This window comes from Trichechus manatus, unplaced genomic scaffold (genome assembly GCF_000243295.1).
Source record: "Trichechus manatus latirostris isolate Lorelei unplaced genomic scaffold, TriManLat1.0 scaffold00118, whole genome shotgun sequence".
NCBI classification, from domain to species: Eukaryota; Metazoa; Chordata; class Mammalia; order Sirenia; family Trichechidae; genus Trichechus; species Trichechus manatus.
In genome coordinates, this window is record NW_004444054.1 from 1,946,611 (window position 1) to 1,967,382 (window position 20,772).

The window sequence follows — 20,772 nt, forward strand, 5'->3', positions numbered from 1 at the left end:
ATCCCCTGGGACGCTTTAAAGAAATACTTATGCCTACCTGGCCCCCTCCCACCCCCACCCGCCCCCAGGAATTCTGATTTAGTCGGTCTGGGGTGCTTCATAGTTGATTCTAACGTGTACCCAAACTTGAGAGCTATTCTAGAGTAGGCGTGGAATGGAGGTCTTGCGCTGTCTTGTTTTTTGGCCTTTTAAAATCAAATGGCAAACCCCACGTGGATACACGTTTTGTACATGTGTGTCCTTCTCAGAACCATTAAAAAAAAAGAAAAAAAACCATTGCCATCTAGTTGATTCCAACTCATAGCAACCCGATAGGACAGAGTAGAACTGCCCCATAGGGTTTCCAAGGAGCAGCTGGTGGATTCGAACTGCTGACCTTTCGGTTAGCAGCCAAGCTTGTAACCACTGCGCCACCAGGGCCATGACAGCCTCTAATGGCATCTCAGCCTCCAGATCTTGTGCTCACAGACCGCGTTCACAGTGGGCTGAAGTTGAGCTGCAGCAACCTTCTTTCGCTATTTCTGTAACTTTGAATTATCTTTGGATACTTAAGGGTTTAGCAAAATTTTAAGGAGCCCTGGTGGTGCAACAGTTAAGTGCTCGGCTGCTAACCGAAAGGTCGGTGGATGGAACCCACCCCAGCAGCACTGTGGGAGAAAGACCTGGCAATCTGCTCCCGTAAAGATAGAGCCTAGGAGACCCTAGGGGGCAGTTCTACTCTGTCACATGGGGTCGCTACAAGTCAGAATCGACTCAACGGCACACAGCCACAGGAAGATTTTGACTTTGTTAAAGAAGCAGCTTTTGACACTTGAATGTGCACTTACATTAATACATACAATTTATTTTTCAGTTTTTCCTCCCCTCATTTTTTCTCCCAGTCACTGGTTGTTAAAGTGTATTAAAAACAATGAATTTTTAACATAGATGAATAAATTTTAAAAATTTGAGAATTGGCATCAGAGCTTTCATTATCTTTGAAATGGTCTGTTGTAGAGAGGGGCGCCATGAGTCAGAACTGACTCAACAGCACCTAACAATAACAACAGACAGCAGCCCGCTGGGCAGTAACCGCCGTCCAGCCCCAGCCCCACCGCCTCTGAGAACTATTGTTGTTATTAGGTGTCTTCGAGTTGTTTTTGACTCATAGCGACCCCATGTGATAGAGTAGAACTGCCCCATAGGGTTTCCTAGGCTGTAATCTTTATGGGAGCAGATTGCCCCAGGTCTTTCTCCCAAGGAGCTGCTGGGGGGTTCCATCCACCAACCTTCCAGTTAGCAGCTGAGCACTTAACCGTTATGCTACAAGGCCTCCTCTGAGAACTATTAGTAAGTGAAAACGTCCAAGCTGGAGGCAAGGGAGGTGGCTTCTTGGGAACTACTGAAATGCATTCCCTGTGTCTCTATAGCATGTCTTAATGCAGAGGGCGTGCTCAGCGGTGATCGGTGATCGCACACTGGAATCATCTGGGGAATGTGCAGACCTGCTGATGTGTGGGCCCCACCCCGGAGGGTCTGACGCCGTTGCTCTGGGTGCGGCCCTAGCGTCAGGCGTTTGGTCTGTTTGTTTTTAATTAATTCTTTTTTTTTTTTTTTTTATTGTACTTCAGGTGAAGGCTTACAGAATAGTTTCTCATGAGACAGTAGTACACATATTGTTTTATGACATTGGTTAACAACCCCACAACATGTCAACCCTCTCCCTTCTTGACCTTTTTTTTTTTTTTTTTTTTTTTTGGTGAAAATATACATAGCCAAAGATACACCATTTCAAACATTTCTCCATGCACACTTCAGTGACATCGACTACGCTCTTCCAATTGTAGCATCAGGCGTTTTTAAGGTCCCCCAGTGATTCCGACCCACCATCTTAGAGTGCCACATTAGGCACGGGACAGAGGGCCGTGAATCCAAAATGAAGAAATCCATGACGGGGACACAGATATTAGCAATGGCTTATGCCATCTTCAGAACAGATGCTGAGTTTTCTCTTCCCTTGGGGTATTGGATCATGCACTGTAGGAAATGGTTTCAGGAAAGGGAATTTGAATGGAAACGGCATAAGGCACCCGGATGCTGTCTTTGTTTCTGGATTTTCATATAGTAAATAGACCTGGTAGATTTTTCTAACTAATGAAGTCTCTGTCTAGACGCCACATCCCAGGCCTTGGAATTTATAAATGTCAAGACAATGTGGGCGTATATAATGCTGGCCTAAAAATTGTATTATTAAGGTTAGGAGGATGCTGTCAATGACTATTAAAACTAGTCAGTTAGACAGAAGCAGGTAGACGAGAAGGCCACATTGTTTTATGTCAATAAAATTGGAATTGAACTCTTGTCCAAATGTAAACTTCAGCAATTACAACTGAATTTCTTAGAGACCTTCACCACCATTAGTTAGAAGATTTGGGTCAGTGTAAACCACAGTTTTTCCTGACTGCAGCCCCTGCCAGCAAGAATGGTAATTGTCGGTCTCCAGTACTCTTCTGTTCTAAGCATGATTAATGAGATCTTTCCTCCCTCCAGTTATAGCATGAAAACAAATTGCTTGTGTAGCCAGAATGAGATGGGCTTCACCCGGCTAATAAGACTCTTCCCATCTGGAGGGAAATAGACTCTGTTGTGCTGAATAACTTTTACATGACATCTCTTTCTGCCTAACTTGCAAATTATTGCCAGGATGACACTTTCCAAGGAGCAGAATTGTTATAAGCCCTCCTAGAGGAACCAGTCCAATTAGTCCTTCCTTCTGCCTGAGTGTCCTGACACCGAATCTTTGCTCAAGCGAATCATGGAGATCGGTGTTCTCAGAGTGTGGTCCAGAGACCCCATGGTGTCCTTGAAGACACAGCTCTGGCCTCCCTTCCCCCGCCTTTCTGCAGCAAGATGTCTGCTCGCAGCTCCCTCTCCTGGAAAGCTCCCCTCCTCAGCCCCAGATTGCTGCTCCGCAGTGGGACAGAAGAGGGATCCTGGGAGAGGGAGGAAATGGGATTTAACGTTGAGTAACCAGATGCTTGAATCAGTGAATCCTGTGAACGAGGACTCTGACTTGGTCAGGATGGCGGTAGATCAAGGAGTGGATATGTGTGAGTGTGTGTGTGTGTGTGTGTGTGTGAGTGAGCGTGTGAGAGTGTGTGAGCGAGTGTGTGAGCGAGAGTGTATGTGTGTGTGGGAGCAAGAGTGTGTGTGTGTTGTGTATATGTGTGAGTGTGTGTATGTGTGTGTGTGTTGTCTGTGTGTTAGCGTGTATGAGTGTGTGTGAGAGGATGCATATGTGAGAGTATATGTGTGCATGTGAGTGTGTGTCTATGTGAGTATGTGTGGACATACGTGCTCTATTTCCTTTCCACCTGGTTTCTTCCCTCTTTCCTACTTTTTTTCTCCCTTTACCCTATTTCTTCTTTCTTTCTCTCCCAAATAACAAGCTGGTCGTCACATAAAATTTCAGAACAATGGAGGAGTCTTTTTAAGCTGAAAGCTACTGTATACAGGGGTCACTTATTTACCAGGAGTCACTAGGCTTAGTGTGGCAAAAGAATCTTGTTTTATCCTTTTCAACAGAAAGACTAACATAACACTTTGCTGTCTTCTTTCCAGAACTGATGTCTACCCATGAGCTTGAAAAGAAAGAATTGGAAGAAAATTTTGAAAAACTGCGGCTGTCATTACAGGTTAATATTTCCTTAACTCTGATATCAAAATAGCAGCAGCAGCAGCATTATTCCCATCTACGAGCATTTATCCAGCGCTTACTGTGTACCATTAACCCGTTACTGTCGAGTCAATGGTGACTCATAGTGACCTTATAGGACAGAGTAGAACTGCCCCGTAGGGTTTCCAAGGAGCAGTGGTGGATTCGAACAGCCGACCTTTTGGTTAGCAACCGAGCTCCTAACCACTGTGCCACCAGGGCCCCGTTACTGTGTGAAGGATCCTGTATTAAACACTGGAATATAGTGAAGTAAATAAGGCAAACACCCCGCCCTTGAGGAATTTGCTGTCTACCCGGACAGCCGTGACACAGACAGAAGCAGCCAACCACACAAGGTAACACATTTTTTTACCAAATGAATCATACAGTTAGGGAGTGCTACGAGAGTTCATAGGAGCCCTGGTGGCGCAGCAGTTAAGCACTCAGCTGCAAACCAAAAGGTCTGCAGTTCAAACCCACCAGCCAGTCCTCAGGAGAAAGATGTGGCAGTTGGCTTCCATAAAGATGCTTTGGAAGCCTGATGGGGCAGTTCTACTCTGTCCTGTAGGTTCGCTATGAGTCGAAATCGACTTGACAGCAACAAGTAAAGTCACTTCCTTCCTGCCGGCTTCAGAGAGCACTGTTAGGGAGAGGCAAGGCATCCCTCTTGCCAGGACATTGCTATCATAGTAGTCACTAGCAATGTTGAAGTTATCATCATCATCATCATCACACCATTGGTGGCTCCTGAGCTGCCCATGCTGAGCTAGGAGCCAGCTGGGCCTTTGTGCCTCTTAGCCTGACAGAAAGGCACCAACCCAAGAGGAAAACCAGTCTCTCCTGTCTGAATACGGCAACACCATCCTATCCCCGTAGGTCTGCTCTGAGTAATAGTGAATAAGGCAGAAAAACCACAATTTGGTGTTTTAGATCCGTCCTAGAAGTCTGTTGTTGGTTTTGTATTTTAATGGAGCGGAAGAAACTTGCTGGAAGTGCTTCCTTTGACAACAGTGAGGTAGGAGCTGTGCAGGAGCCGTGCAGACATAGGGTCGGTTTATCATCCCATCCTGGGAGGAGGTGACTGCTGCCTTGCAATGGGCGTGTGAGCCGGGGGGACCCAGCAGTGGTCATCCTGGACCATGATCGACACTTGCCAGCTCACTTGCATATAAAGTCCCACTGAGAACTATATTGATTCATTAGCGTTTGCACTTAATGGCACTGTGGGGCTTTTATTTCTTAAAAATGAAGTGGAAATGACTGGGGGAAAAACAAAAAAAAGGCAGTGGGGTGGGAAACATACCTGCTCGGGGAGGTTTACCAAACAAGGCTTTCTGCACTGATGAAGAAGAGCAAAGCCAGCACACTGCACACGGCGTGCACACTAAACACGGCCTGCACACTAAACACGGCGTGCACACCACACACGGCCTGCACACTACACACGCCATGCACATTACACACAGTGTGCACACCACACACGGCCTGCACACTACATACGACGTGCACGCTACACACGGCCTGCACGCCACACACGGCCTGCATACTACATACGACGTGCACGCTAGACACGGCCTGCACGCCACACACGGCCTGCAAGCCACACATGGCCTGCACAGTACACATGGTGTGCACACTACACATGACATGCACACTACACACAGCCTCCACGCTACACACGGCGTGCACACCACACATGGCCTGCACATCACACATGGCGTGCACACCTCACATGGCCTGCACGCTACACACGGCCTGCACGCTACACATGGCGTGCACACCTCACATGGCGTGCACACTACACACAGCCTGCACACTACACACGACGTGCATACTACACACAGCCTGCATATGGTGTGCGCACTTCACACAGCCTGCACACTACACGGCCTGCACACTTCACCTGGACAGCAAAAAGTAAAATAAACAGTTGCCATCCAGTTGACTCCATCTCCTGGTGACCCCACTGGTGTCAAAGTAGAACCATGCTCCACAGGGTTTTCAATGACTGGTTTTTCTGAAGTAGATTGCCAGGCCTTTCTTCTGAGGCAACTCTAGGTGGACTCGAAATGCCAACCTTTTGGTTAACAGCCAAGCATGTTAACCTTTTCACCGCCCACTTCAGTTTGAGGGCAGGGGGGATTTGGATGAGGGGTGACAGGACCAGGTTTGCATTCTGGAGTTGTAATGCAGATGCCAAGTCCAGGAAGGAGTCAGTGGGTGGCCTGAGCTGAGGCAGAGGGAGGGGGAATGGAAGACAGTTAGTGGATACGAGGGTTACTCAGCCCCGTCGCTGTCGGGTTGATTCTAACTCTTAGTGACCCTACAGGACAGGGTAGAACTGCTACATAGGGTTTCAGTAAAGATTACATAAAGGCTGAAATATTTTCTTTTATTGTACTTTAGATGAAGGTTTACAGAACAAATAGTTTCTCATTAAATAATTAGTACACATATTGTTTTATGACAATGGATAACCACCCCGTGACGTGTCAACACTGTCCCTTCTCAACCTTGGGTTCCCTATTACCAGCTTTCCTGTCCCCTCCTGCCTTCTAGTCCTTGTCCCTGGACTGTTGTGCCCTATTATGAGGCTGTCTAATCTTTGGCTGAACGGTGAAGCTTGGGAGTGACTTCATTACTGAGCTAAAATGGTGTCCAGGGGCCATACTCTCAGGGTTTCTCCAGTCTCTGTTAGGCCAGTAAGTCTGGTCTTTTTTTGTGAGTTAGAATTTTGTTCTACGTTTTTCTCCAGCTCTGTCCGGGACCCTCTATTGTGATCCCAGTCAGAGCAGTCAGTGGTGGTAGCCAGGCACCATCTAGTTGTACAAAGTCTGAAATCTTTACAGAAGCAGACTGCCACATCTTTCTCCCTTGGAGCGGCTGGTAACTTCAAACCACCGACCTTTCGGTTAGCAGCAGAGCGCTTTAACCACTGCACTACCAGGGTTCCCCAGGGATGCTAAGTAGGTAGAATTGGCAAGCTTTGATGGCTAACTTGATAACTAGTGTGTTTGTGGTGGTGAAGGGGGTCCCCAGGCAGAGAAAGAAGTCAAGGGCGGTTTGACAGGTTCTGGCTTGAGCTTTATAAAGGATAAAATTTGTTCGCGACAGATTAATTGAGGTGCTTCCTAACATCAGGGCTAGATGCCATACCGACTAGTTGCAGAATTCGCTCTGCTAATTTCCTGACTCTGAAAGATCAGATGTGAAACGTTCCCCATTCACAAGCTTCTTATTCCAGGGGTCAGGTTGCATCTCAGAAGACCCACAGTCCGGATGCCTGCTTTGAGAATTCCCATGCCCGCTGTTGATTCGCTCTATGTTTGGCATAAAAATCCACTTCTTCATCTGTCGATGTGTTTGTGGTCTACTCTGGACAAGGCAGGAGTTTCCGGGTGGTAAAAACGGTTAACATGTTCAGCTGCAAACCAAAAGGTTGGAGGTTCAAGTCCACCCAGAGGCACCTCGGAAGCAAGGCCTGGTGATCTATTGAAAAACCAGCCATTGGAAACCCTATGGAGTGTAATTCTACTTTGACACACATGGGGTCGCTATGAGTCAGAATTGACTGGATGGCGACTGGTTTTCTGGACAAGGTGCCAAGGAGGGGGAGAATGAGGGGGCGTTAGGGTGGCTCTGCCTTCATCATGCAATGGCTGGAAGCTCCCTCAAGCTTCCACTTGATTCTAGGGACGAAACCCTCTCTGTTCATTCCCCCGAGAGGGGACATCCAAGTAGCCTCTGATCCCGGTACACTTTAAAGGGCACACCAAGACACGGTGATGGTCCCCTCAACCAGTTCCCCAGGCTGCCGCGTTCCCAGGGACCAGTGTGGGCTTGTGTCATTACTTTCAGGACCAGGTGGACACGCTGACCTTCCAGAGCCAGTCTCTGCGGGACAGAGCCCGACGGTTCGAGGAGGCTTTGAGGAAAAACACGGAAGAGCAGCTGGAGGTAGTCGACCGCTTTCCAGACCTTCCAGGCGCCAGCTGGCCCTAATGAGTCACTTTTGTTTAGCCTCACCCCAGCGGAGCCACGTGGCACCCCCCGCAGAGCCCCCAGGGAGAAGGTCTCCATGCTGATCTGCTGCAGAAGTAACAGCTGCCCATGACCTCCCTGGGGTTTTTAAACATAGTCCTGTCAGCACGTCTCCCCTGAGGCCAGTGAGAGCTGTAGGTTTCTCCTTCTAAATGTTGGTCTTCCAAATTCCACATCCCTCCCCAGCCAGTAAAGGAGCCCCGGTGGCCCAGTGGTTAAGTGCTCGGCTGCTAACCGAAAGGCTGGTGGTTCGAACCCACCTATCGGCTCCACAGGAGAAAGACCTGGTGATCTACTCCCATAAAGACTACAGCCTAGGAAACCCTATGGGGCAGTTATACTCTGTCACATGGAGTTGCTAGGAGTCGGAATTGACTCGATGGCACCCACCAACAAAAACAGCAACTCCGGCCATTGTCCTTGAGCTCCTGTGATCAGCACGTGCTGGGACCTCTCCCCCCTGGCCAGTATCTGCCACCGCCCCCTGTCCTGTTCTCTCCCACAGCTAAAGCACAGCGAGGCACTAGCTGAAGCATTTAGTTTGTAGGCTGAGGGGAATTTTTTCCAGAAAACCTGGCAAAACTCCTTCCCTCTAACATGGGATTGCCAGATAAAATGCATGCCACCCAGTTAAATTTGAATTAGAGATAAATGAACTTTTAAGTACTATAAGTATATCCCATGCAATACTTATGTTAGATAGATAAGATAGACAGACAGACAGATACAGATTAAAAATGAAACACCTCATTGCCATCAACTTGATTCCGACTCATAGTGACTGCAGGACAGAGTAGAACTGCCCCACAGGGTTTCCCACTGTGCCACCAGCGTTCCAAAAGGCAACTTCTTCCCTTGGCCTGTGAGGGGATAAACCTATACGTATATATGGTTTATCTGAAATTCAAATTTAACTGGATGTTCTATATTATTATTTGCTAAATCAGGCAACTCTACTGTGCCTTTTTCTAAAATGACTTTTCTCCCCTTTAAACCACTGCTCTCATCTCCAATGCGTGGGTGCTTCTCCCTGGGTGCAGCTGGGACCTATAAGACCCTCACCTGCCTGTTGGGCCAGCTAGTCTGGGTGAAGGGGAAAAGCCAGTATTGCATTTTCTGTTTTCCTGCGTGAGTTCGCTTTTAGGGACGGGCTGGTAGCGGCCGGCAGTTCCAGCATCCAGACCTTTCTGTGGCTCTATCTCTCCCTCTCCCCAAAGAGCTGGATCTTTATCAGCTTTCCCAGTGGGAAACTAATGGGGCATCTTCATCAGGAGAGGCCGTGAGCACCCTCTCTGTGTCTCTCATTCTCTCTCCCCCTCTCTGTCTCATTCTCTCTCCCTCTCGCTCTCTCTCTTATTCTTTCTCTCCCCTTTTCTCTCTTCCTCCCTCCCTCCTTCCCTCTTTGTCTCTTTTATTTTCTCTCCCATTCTCTTTCCATCTCTCTCTTCCTCTTTCTCTCTTTTCCTCTTTCCCTTCCCCTCTCTCCCTCTCTTCCTCGTTCTCCCATTCTCTCTCTCTCACTCTCTCTGTCCCATTCCGGTTGCCTGTTGGGCAGCTTGATAACAGAGGCTAGCTGCAGAGGCTGCATGGAGGTGGCTGACACTTGGGCGGGACCCGGGGCACTGGTTCCTTGCTCTCCCCCTGCAGGTTGCCCTGGCTCCCTACCAGCACTTGGAAGAAGACATGAACAGCCTGAAGCAGGTGTTAGAGATGAAGAACCAGCAAATACACCAGCAGGAGAAAAAGATCATAGAGTTGGAGAGGCTGGTGAGTGGGTGTGTCTGCAGGAGAGCCCAGGTGACCTCTAGGGGCACCCCTGCTGCCCTCACTGATGTCACACTGATGCCATTTAGTGGGCGTGCCCCACACCTGCTCATTGCTTATGTCTGAGCTGAGTCAGAGGTCTTTCCTCTGAAGCCGGGGGTTTGGAGAAGGGATCTTGGAGGTGGCTTCATTTTGCACAACTCTGGAGCCCCTCTGATGGCCTGCCTCCAGCCGCAAAATGCCATTTCCTGTCCCTCTCGCCATCTTCTTTCTTTCCTGCAAAGCACTGTCTCCTCCTCCCTACTTCTGGGATGTCTGCTGAGCCAACGTTGATCAAGTGTTGCTGGGTGCCAGCACTGCACAAAGCACCTGGCAGCCATTTGTTGTTTTAGCTCTGAGAACAATCCTGTGGAGGAGGTACTATTATTAGCCCCATTTTAAACCCAAACCAAACCCATTGCCATCGAGTTGATTCCAACTCATAGTGACTGTACGGGACAGAGTAGAACTGCCCCCACAGAGTTTCCAAGGCTGTAAATCTTTATGAAAGCAGACTGCCACATCTTTCTCCCATGAACTGGCTGGTGGGTTAGAACTGCTGATCTTTGGGTGAGCAGCCAAGCACTTTAACCCCTGTGCCATTAGGGCTCCTTAGCCCCATTTTACAGATGAGGAAATGGAGGCCTAGGGAGATGGTCAGTTACTCACCTTTGGCTAATACAGGGCAGAGCCCAGGGGGAGTGCTGAGTGTGGTTACTCTAAGTCCTTGCTCTCACTAATACTTCCACCTCACCCTTCTAGCCTGACCCCTGCACAACTAGACAAAGGGCTCCCCAAAGGGGCAGCAGAACAACCTGGATTTCACTCCTGTACCCTTTGGGCAGGAGGCAGTGGTGGTCCAGTGGTAGAATTCTCCCCTCCCATGCAGGACACCGGGATTTGAACACTTCATGTGCTGCCATCACCTGTCTGTCACTGGAGGCTTGTGTTTTGCTTTGATGCTGAGCAGATTTCAGTAGCACTTCCAGACTAAGACAGACTAGGAAGAAAGGTCTGGCAGTCTACTTCCAAAAATCTGCCAGTGAAAACCCTATGGACCGCAGTGGTCCTATCCCATTATGCATGGGGTTGCCATGAGTCGGCGGGCTACTCAGCACTCTAGGGCCACGAGACCTGGGCAAGGGCTAGAGTCCAAGGCGGGTGTCCAAAGCTGGACGCACAGAAGCCTGCTTCCAAGGAGACCTAGTCTTGATGTGGAAGTTGGCCCAACGGTCTCAGAAAGGTTGTTTTTCTTTTCTTTTCTTTCCTCCCTTTTTTAATTGGAGTTTTTCAAATAAGCTTTTGGTATTATGAAAGAAAAACTAGGTGCATTGTAGAAAATTATAAGATAAACAAGAAGAAGATGAACAAAAATAAGAGAATAAAAGCATCATATTTCCACCACTCACTGTTAACACTTTCCAAAGTGTTTTCTCTCTGTGTGTCTACACACAGACACACACAAACACATATTTTATTGTACAAGTGTTTCGTATCCTGCTTCCTTTCGGTTAACAAATCTTTACCTTGCCATCTCAGTCACATCTCAGCTAGTTTTCAGTTTCCCGTTTGTCCCTGAAGTGTCCCTTGCAGTGCACACTTACATGTGCCACATCTGCAGGGCACTCACGGGGGATTTGAACGGTACTGAGATATTACTGTGGTGCACACACCAGCTGTCCACTAAAAAAACCACGGTCATCCAGTCAGCGCCAGAACACACAAGACGCCCCCAGACTGTTAGTGCGTGGGAAGCAGATAGCAATCAGCGCACACATAACCGTTTCCTGACGGGGAGTAGGTGTTGACTCTTACATCGCTGGGCTGCCACATCTCTTGGCTCTCCCCGCTTCACTGCTGGTCCAGCTCTCAACCTGCAACCTCGGACATTCGTTGACCAGCATATCTCGAAGCAGAACTACTCTGAGGGCAAATCCTACACGGGGTGTACCCAGGCTCAGTGGGAAGGCCCCCTTAGCTTCAGACGGGCCTCCCGTGCCTCAGACAGACTCCCCCGCCCCGCCTTGGACAGGCCCTCTGTTATCCAAACCAGGATCCGATCCAGGTCCACCTGTCGCATGAGGTTATTATGTCCATCACAGCCCTCTTGTGCTGACGCTCTCTTGTGGTAGGGGTGCTTGTCCGTTAAGTTGGGGTCAGGGTGAGGCACCAACTTCTAGTTACCAGCATCCTGGGTAATGCTGGCCACCTGGCAGTTCCCCGCAACACAGAGCTTCCCACGTGGCCAGGACTCAGGCCAGTGAGAGCAGCCTGGCCCTGCGGGGACCAGCCGCTGTGAGCATGACCCCTCTCCACCAGGCCATCTGCATCCATTGTGCTGGTGACCCCCCAGCCTCTGGGTTTGTTGGGCTGCTTTTAGCCACATTCCAGGCATCCAGCAGGCAGGCATGACTTCCCATTCCAGAGGCTTCCCAGGGAAAAGGCGTCTATTTAATCGTGTCCCATTTGCTGAGAGCAAAGACCAGGACTGGGGGTGAAGTGACTTGCTGAAGACCAGGGACAGAGGCCAGCCCTTTGGCTCAGATTCCTAAGCCCTACTTACAGAGAAGTGATCATTTTCTTTATAGATTAACTATGCTAACAGTAAGTTAGTCACATTCTTTTCAAACGAGATTTCTAAATTCGTCTTAGAATGTGACCGCAGGTCAGCTAGGTTTCAGGCCCTCGGGGACGCACTGTCAGAGAATGGCATAAATTGCTGGGGACTAGCAACCATGGACAGAGCCCTGGTGGCCCAATGGTTATGCACTCGGCTGCTAACCAAAAGGTTGGCAGTTCAAACCTGCCCAGCAGCTCCGCAGGAGAAAGCACTGGTGATTTGTTCCCTTAAAGATTACAGCCTAGGAAACCCCATGGGGAGGTTCTGCTCTGTCACATGGGCTCACTATGAGTCAGTATTGACTTGACAGCACACAGCAGCCGTGGGGTGATATCATTTTCTGACAATGTACCAAGCTGGCCTTGGGCTCTGTGGTCCTGCATACCCATAGCCTCAGAAGAAAAGTGTGTGTCCACATTATTTATATTGCTTATCATCCGTCAATTGAGAACACCATGTCGTGCATGTACACTTAGCCAGGGACGCTCATGGAGCACAGGGGGCCCTTTGGGAAGAACCATGGGATCATTCCCCAGACTTGGTCCTGGTAGTGTTCCAGGCTCCTCTCTGACAGTGGCACCGGCCTGGGGACACTCCCTGTAAAAAAGTATCTTTCACACAGTGTCTTGGCTTCCTAGTGCCGCTGAAGCACAACTTCCACAGGTGGGTGGCTTTAAAGAGCAAAATTTATTTTCTCATGGTTCTGGAGGCTAAAAGTTCAAGTCAAGGTCTTGGCTGGGTATATTCCTTCCTTATTTGTAGCCCCAGGTGTTCCTTGCATCTGTCTGCCCCATGTGTGTGTGTGTGTGTGTGTGTGTGTCTGTATCTATTCTGCTCTTCTTATAAGTCAGAAGTGATTAGGTGTAGGACCCACCCAACACCGGTATGGCCTCATTAACATAACAAAAAAACTTTATTTCCAATCAAGATCCCATTCACAGCTCTTCAACACATATTTTGGGGGGACAAATTTCAATCCTTAATACATAGGAACCCAATATATACATATACACATAATATCTATAAAATACATATATATGTCAGATATATATCGGTTTGAAAGTTTCATGTAACAACTCTTTTACTACATACAGTGCACTCTGGTATTTTCTGTTCTATTTTATTTTTTATTTAACAAAGAAATGCCGGTCTTGTCCCCCTAAAGCGATTTTACAACCCACGAGTGGATTGCAAACTTCAGTGTGCAGAATGCTGTCCTTGGTAATCCTCTAAAGCCTTGAAGCCAAGGGCATGGGTTACTTCCTATCCTTTGGCCACGCTGAGACCTCTTCAACACTGCATCCTTTGCAGGTGGAAAAGAACATTATCCTGGAAGAAAAAATCCAAGTTCTCCAGCAGCAGAATGAAGACCTCAAAGCCAGGATCGACCAAAACACTGTCGTCACAAGGTAGGTGGGCCTGCGTGTCCGAGCTCATGAAGAATGTGTCACCTACAAAGGGCCATGGCTCTTAAGTGTCTTCCTGGGCTCTGTGTTTGCCCCAAAGTCCAGATTACCTCTCTCCTCTGAGCTGTGAGGCTTCCACACACTGCCTCTTGGAATGTCCCACAGGAATGGAAGGACAAAAACAGTCCACCATGCCACCTAGCCTAATGGCTTGGCTCTTATCAATGGGTCCTAAACCAAAACACCAAACCCTTTGCCGCTGAGTTGATTCCCACTCATATAGCAACCCTATAGGACAGACTAGAACTGTCCCTAGGGTTTCCAAGGGATCCTACTGCAGGAGAAATGAGTGAGAAGCAAACATGTGCAGCAGGGACCTCCCACATGCGGCAAGGCTGTGGGATTCATTTCTGGAGGAGACCCGACCCCTGGAAGTTTTGGAGAGGAATGCCCCCAGAGTGTTTCCAGGAAAAACCAAGCCATCAGCGATCATGCCAGACCTTCCTTAGCTCCTCAGTGCAGATGGGCTGGGCCCTCGGCCACTGCCCTGTCTTCTGGGGCAGCCTGGAGGAGGCAGTGCAGACTAGGCCTGGCCACGGGATGAAGGGTTGGAACATGCTGGAACGAAGCTCCATAGCTGAACACAGTGGATCCTCAGTGATGCCGTCTGCATGAATAATAGCCAACATAAGGCTGATTTCCAAACTGTGAGGATAACTCATGTCCTCACTCTCCCACTTCATCATCCTGACACCAGCCACCCACATGGCACTTTCTCTCTCTGACCCTAACCACCCAGAGCTGGGGGTCTCCACAGTTAGGACTCTGCCCTTCCAGCCCCTGCCAAATAAGCAAACACCAGCCTTTCTGGTGGTCCTGTCTGTCCCCGATGGGGTCGAGAATTCACAAGAGCTCACAGAAACCACCTCTGCTTACAGTTACCCATTTATTATAACCAGAAAGGATACGAGCAAAGAGCTGCATCAGGCAAGGTGTGGGAGAGTTCCCAGGGACGAGCCGTACCCTCTCCTGTGCATGCAAGTTCTCACCAATCCAGGAAGCCCCAACAGAGAAAGCTCCACCACTGTCCAGGGTCCCTTAGTCACTGGGACCTCGATGAATATGCATGGTTGGGGCCTTAATGCATAGTTAGGATCAATCCAATCAATGAATATACATGACTGACTACATCATGCCCCCTCCCTTCCTGAGGCCTGTTGCCAGGGAGGGGTCTGTGTAGCCCCCTACTTACCTGCACTTGTTTAAATTTGGCTGTTTTAGAAAGACAAAACCTGTTGCCTATTGGAGTCAGTTTCGACTCATAGCGACCCTGGAGGACAGAGTAGAACTGCCCCATAGGGTTTCCAAGGAGCAGCTGGTAGATTCGAACTGCTGACCTTTTGTTTAGCAGCGGAGCTCTTAACCACTGGGCCATCATGGCTCCTTAGAGAGACAAAAAGCACTTTAATTGCTTAGGCTACTTAAAAAAAAAAAAAATACAGAGACAGAAAACCAAACTGGGTTCTTTGTCCCACACCATCCAGCATCCATCTCTGGTCCTGCCTTCCCAGGTCCCCGCCCTGACTTCCAAGGAAGGAGATGGAGGCACCTCCCTTCTACAGCTCAGAGCTGAGGTACAGCAGGCTATTTGGCTTGAGGTTATTTGGCCCATGAGGGCTGGGCCGTCTCCCTGAGATCTGTGCCTCAGCCCTTAGCCGTGCAACACATCTGTGCCACTCAGTGCACTCGTCTTGTGTCCCTGTGGGCACACACACACACACACACACACACACACACACACGGCCAGTGCCCCCTGGGCTCAGCTCCTTGTGCCTGCATTTAGTTGCTACCCCAAAGACACGCAGGAGAGACTGTGCTGGGGACTGGCAGGCTCTGCCCCTGCTCCCCCTTAAGTCCCCAAGAAGCAGGCCCATCCTGAGGGTATGGGGGAGCAAGCCCCTGCCCAACCCGAGCAGCTCAGCCCTACCCCCAAAAACTTGAGCCGACATCCTTGTCAAAAGAGAGGCTGAGGCATTGTCCCAGCAGGGTGACCTTCTGGGCATCAGCCCATCCTACTGTAAGTGCGTGCCAACTTATCCCTATCAATTCCTCAGAGGAGCTGTGAGTTCCAAATTACCACAACGCAAGCAACTTAGGCTTCGTGACAAATCAACCCCATTGCCGTCGAGTCGATTCAGACTCATAGTGACCCTGTAGGACAGAGTAGAACTGTCCCATAGCGTTTCCAAGGCTGTAATCTTTACAGAAGCAGACTGCCACATCTTTTGCCTGTAGAGTGGCTGGTATGTTCAAACCACTGACCTTCGGTTAGCAGCCAAGTGCTTAACCACTGTGCCACCAGGGCTCCTAAGGGCTACATGACAGAGGTGTGTTTTCCATTCAGCATCCTTTCTCAACAAACGCTGAGAATCTCCTAGGCGCCGGGCTGGACACTTGGAGTTTACAGATGAAAGACTCGGTCCCTGCCCTGTAAGCAGACAGATGCCCCACCAGTCTTTGCAGGAGAGTCGGTGTGTTGCCACAGTGGGGGCAGGAGCCAGGGGCAGGGAGGCAGGGACAGGCATCCTCAAGGCACCTTGGCGGGTCAGAGAGGCCCTATGCAGTGGCCTCCCACGTGCTGTCATTTTTCTGGTGGCTGACCACGCCCTCCTGTCCCTCCACGCCGCACTGCTAGCCACCCCTCACACCAGCTGTCTACTGCCCCTTCTCCTCTTCAGCCTCTGGCTTTGCTTTGTCCCCTGGAGAACAACTAGCACCTCCCCTGCCCTAGGCAGAGGGACTGTGAGCTGACTAGGTTCTGGTGGAGAGGCTCTGGAATGGATGTGGCAATGGGACATGCGGAAATCATGTTTCTTCTGAGGTTCTTGGGTGCCGTGGGTCTGGCTTGTCCCTGTCCCCTGCGCCGCCTCCCTTTGCCCAACACCCATCGGCCTGGCCAGTCTCAAGTTCATGATTGCCATCTGATGGTTTATCTCCTTCCCCTCGCAGACAGCTGTCAGAGGAAAATGCGAATCTTCAAGAATACGTGGAGAAAGAAGCCCAGGAAAAGAAGAGGCTAAGCCGAACCAATGAAGAGCTGCTTTGGAAACTCCAAACCGGAGACCCGACCAGCCCGGTCAAACTGTCCCCCACGTCCCCAATTTACCGCTGCTCCTCCTCCGGCCCTCCATCTCCGGCCAGAGTCAGCACGACGCCGAGATGACGCTGCCGTGCAGCCTGCAGTGCCCGGCTGGCTTATCCGCCCACTGAGCGCTTCCATCCTAAGGGAGAATTAGCCAGAGTCGCTGATGGCCCAGAGCTGGTCCTGCACGCATGCTCAGTAGCGGCATAACTGTGTCCCAGCAGAGCCCTCTTCTGATTCCCGGGTACGACTGTCTTGGTATTGGCACACACGTAGGCAGGTACGGGTGGTATAGTCCGATGTGAAATGTGTGACCGTAGTTACAGCCAAAAGAAAGACAACTCTGGCAGTGACTTGTTCTTGAGTGACGAACTTCCACTGCAGAATTTCAGGTTAGTTACAAATAGCTCCATTCTGAACCTACCTGGGCGAATCCTTGCGCACTGCGCCACCATGTGTGTATATTTACATATACCTGTGTACACATGCAGCCGTTCCGAATTGCATTTTTTATAACAAGAAATGCTGACATATTTTAGTGACAGTCAGCTGTTTTCTAATTTGTGCCTCTGAATCATTGGGAAATCAAAATGCATTTCTATCTAGCTTCCCAAGAATATTTCTACCCAAAAACAGAAAGAAAAAAAAAAAAGATACAGAGAAGAAGCGCCTTGCAACCTACCGCCACATGGGATCTATTTAATATGAACACCAGCGATTTGTGAAACGGGAACTGCCTTTGGAACAGTCAGCTTCTTAGTCAACATGAAGTAAGGTCACTATTATTTCATCTGCAAAAGTTTTAATTAAGAATGCTCCTGTCATGAGTGGGAACCCCAGAGAGGGTTACCAGTTTTGCAGATGTTACTCATGACAGGGACTCATCTCTAGTTTCTTAAACACAAGTTTTGCTTTTCTCCTAAAAAGCATCTGGGAATCAGTCATTAAGCTGTTGCCTCCTCGGCAAACACATGGAAGATCATGACCTTCTAGGATGAGGGTGGGAATGGCCTTGGCAATGACCAAGACCATTCACGCCCTATCCTTGCGAAGGAGAACTGCATTGACGGGGTCCTGTCTGGATGTGGCATAGAGTAAGAAAGCGTTCTCCAGCATTCCATGTGGTGTGCTCCGATGCAATGTTGTAAGTGGTCAGGACTCTGAAATAGGACCCTTGGTCAGGCCTCCATTTCATTAGGCAGCCCCCCCAGCCCCATCACTTTGGTTCTGTAACTCAGCCCATCAGTGCACATGGAGATAGCTCCAGGGTTTCAGCAGGGGCTTCCAGAAGGCCCACTCTTCCTTCCATCCTGGGTGACTGAGTTCTAAACTCTGCTAGATCATCACTCGACGTCCCAGAGGCCCAGATGATTGAGCAAAGCCCCTCCTGACAGAGGTCCCCGTCTTGGGCCCAGGAGGGTCTCCCAGATAGAGGAGCCCAGGGAAGCAACCAACCAGCATCACCGGCCCCTGGTCCGGCGCTCGTCTCCAAAATGGTAGAGTTAGAATGTGAAAGGTGTTCACATAGTGCTGTGGAAGATTAGGAGCATGATATACAAAAGAAAGACGTAGTTTTAACAGTTGATACGGGATGATAATGATGCCTTTGTTTCCTGTGCGTGAAAAAGACCCTGCACTTTTCTCCTTCAGACCCCGAAAAAATGTTCTAAGCACACACCTGTCTTTGAGCATGCCCGAGGCAACAAGTCCCACGTAGGAATCCTACGTGGCCAAAGCCGGGAAGCAGGGAAGGAACAGCCCACTGAGGGGGGTTGGTGCATCCAGGGCCCGCCTGCACGGTGCACGCGTGCCATACCGGAATACCCGGCATGCTTCAAAGTTGGGCTGGTGGGCCTCAGGTACACCCGATTTCCAGCAAACCTCCAAGGGTCTTTTGCCTATCCTAGGACCTACGCAGTAGATGCACATTGAAGACATTTTGTTTTTTCCTTTAGTGGCTCTCTCTGCATGACGCTGTGATCTTCAGGTGGGCATTCCGTTAGAGTAGAGCATGCCCCGCCAGCTAGCCCTGGTGACACGTATTTATTGATTCCCAGAGCAGGCACCGCCCGCAGACACACGCCCAGCCACAGCTCAGCTCTCAGTACTGCTTCCAAAACCGCCCCTGCGCAGTGCGGTGACCCAGCAATAGTGACTCCAGTGTTAGGGTAGGACGCGTGCTAGGCGATTGCAGTAAACGTTGTAGCAATGTTAGGACTAAGGAATCCCTCCCTAGGTGGACTTCAGCTTTGCCCTAACCAGCCCTGACCTTGGTACTTGAGTCAATTGCCACATTGCCCTGGCTTCGTTTTTCCGTCATGGACGTTGATCATTGATGCCTCCCGACCTGAACCATCACCTTTCCTGGGACACATGGGACGGCAGCTGCTGTGCCCCCATCTGGCCACTTCCACCCCCACGTCATTAGGATTGGAACCTCTCTCAACACGGAAGTTTTCTCCTCTGCCTCCCAGGCAAGAGCTGTTTCCACCGGCAGATGCTGCAGCCCCCACCTGCCTCAGCCGTGCCCACCAGACACCGCCGTCTCTTCTTGTCACTTGGGAGAAGTGTCCCACCCCTGTCCTCTGCCCACTACATGCTGGGACTCAGCTCTGGATGGATGTCGGGTGGGGCGGGGGTACTGGAGGGCGGACACACTCTGTTATTATCTGAATGAAGTCACGACACTCCTCTTCCTGCTCCTACACTTTCTGTGTTGCATATTTGTGTTTAATTCTAAAGCATATTAAAATTGACTTGAGGGAATGTTTGTGGTATCCACTTATTGTAACTAGAGACCTGCCCCTTGCAGACCCCTTTCCCCGACTTAGCAGGTCCAAGGTCTTCTGGCCCATATCTCCAGCCTAGGATCTCCAACACTCCCTGCCCCAGCCTTTGGGGAGCTCGGTGACTCTGCTGTACAAGGCCATCTAGTAGGTTGGGGTGGAGTGGAGTCAGTTGGGAATAGTATGCAAAAGATTGAGCTCAGTCCCATCACCATTTATTTCAAATTCAGACCTAGATGAGTGTACAATTCTACTTCAAAGAGAGCTGGAGTTGCCCGAAATTCAGTCCATCTGTACCTGGACCATTCCAGAGGACCATGATCACAGGCTGCAGGGGGAGAGGGGATGCCCCATTGGGGTCTTCATGGTCACATCTGTTCCTTACCATGAGCTTTCTCAAGCCAGCACGGGGCCACAGGACCCTGGTGACCCGTAGCTCTCCCTGTGACAAGCCTGAGAGCAGAAGGGGGCACGTATTTCAACCTGAGCACATTCCCCTCCATCCCCCCAGCCTCCAGATGGGGTGGCATCTGGTTTGACTAGCCTGACCTGGAGTATTGCATAGGTGCTTAGCATTGCTTGGGGTCCCAAGGGAGACACCTACACGTGCCAGTTCCCTGTGGTGGTTTTGCAGGGTGTAAGGGGGTGGCAAGGAGTCCTGGTGGTGCAGTGGTTAAGTGCTCTCAGCTGCTAACCAAAAGGTCAACAGTTCGAATCCACCAACCGCTGCATGGGAGAAAGATGTAGCAGTCTACTTCCATAAAGATTACAGCCCTGGAAACCCTAAGGGGCAGTTCTACTCTGTCCTAATGAGTCGCTATGCATCGGAATCAATCTGACGGCCATAGTTCATTTTTCTGAAGAGGGTGGCAGTGACTTTAGGGAAGCTTAAGCAGAGATGCCCTCATGAACAAGTGCTGAACCAGAGACTCTATAGATTATAAGAGACCTCAAGCCACTTCTGGACTTCACTAGGAACACCACCAGATCCCCTCTGGATCATCCATACTTTCCAGATGATTGACTGCAACTACCTATTGGATTAAGGAGCCCTGGTGGTGCAATAGTTAAGTGCTTGGCTGCTCACTGAAAGGTTGGTAGTTCAAACCCACCCAGTGGCAACTCAGGAGAAAGACCTGGTGATCTGCTTCCGTAAAGATTACAGCCTAGGAAACCCTATCGGGCAGTTCTGCTCTGTCACATGGGGTTGTTATGAGTCGAAATCGACTGGACAGCACCTAACACCCTATTGGATGAATGATTTACTCATTACCAGGTCC

General features: G+C 49.8%; 1 protein-coding gene across 2 annotated transcripts in view; it reads left to right on the top strand.

Moving 5' to 3' along the window:
• Positions 1–16,790, top strand: part of MTUS2 (microtubule associated scaffold protein 2) — a 503,981-nt gene extending 487,191 nt beyond the window's left edge. The window contains exons 10-14 of one of the 2 annotated variants that reach the window (XM_004384151.3): positions 3,601–3,674; positions 7,553–7,651; positions 9,383–9,502; positions 13,470–13,567; positions 16,574–16,787. In XM_004384151.3, the coding sequence (XP_004384208.3) occupies positions 3,601–3,674; positions 7,553–7,651; positions 9,383–9,502; positions 13,470–13,567; positions 16,574–16,787 (605 nt within the window). Of the gene's footprint in view, positions 1–3,600; positions 3,675–7,552; positions 7,652–9,382; positions 9,503–13,469; positions 13,568–16,573 lie in introns of both variants that reach the window. The other variant, XM_023738508.1, reaches the window with a different exon arrangement.
• Positions 16,791–20,772: the final 3,982 nt, after the last annotated feature.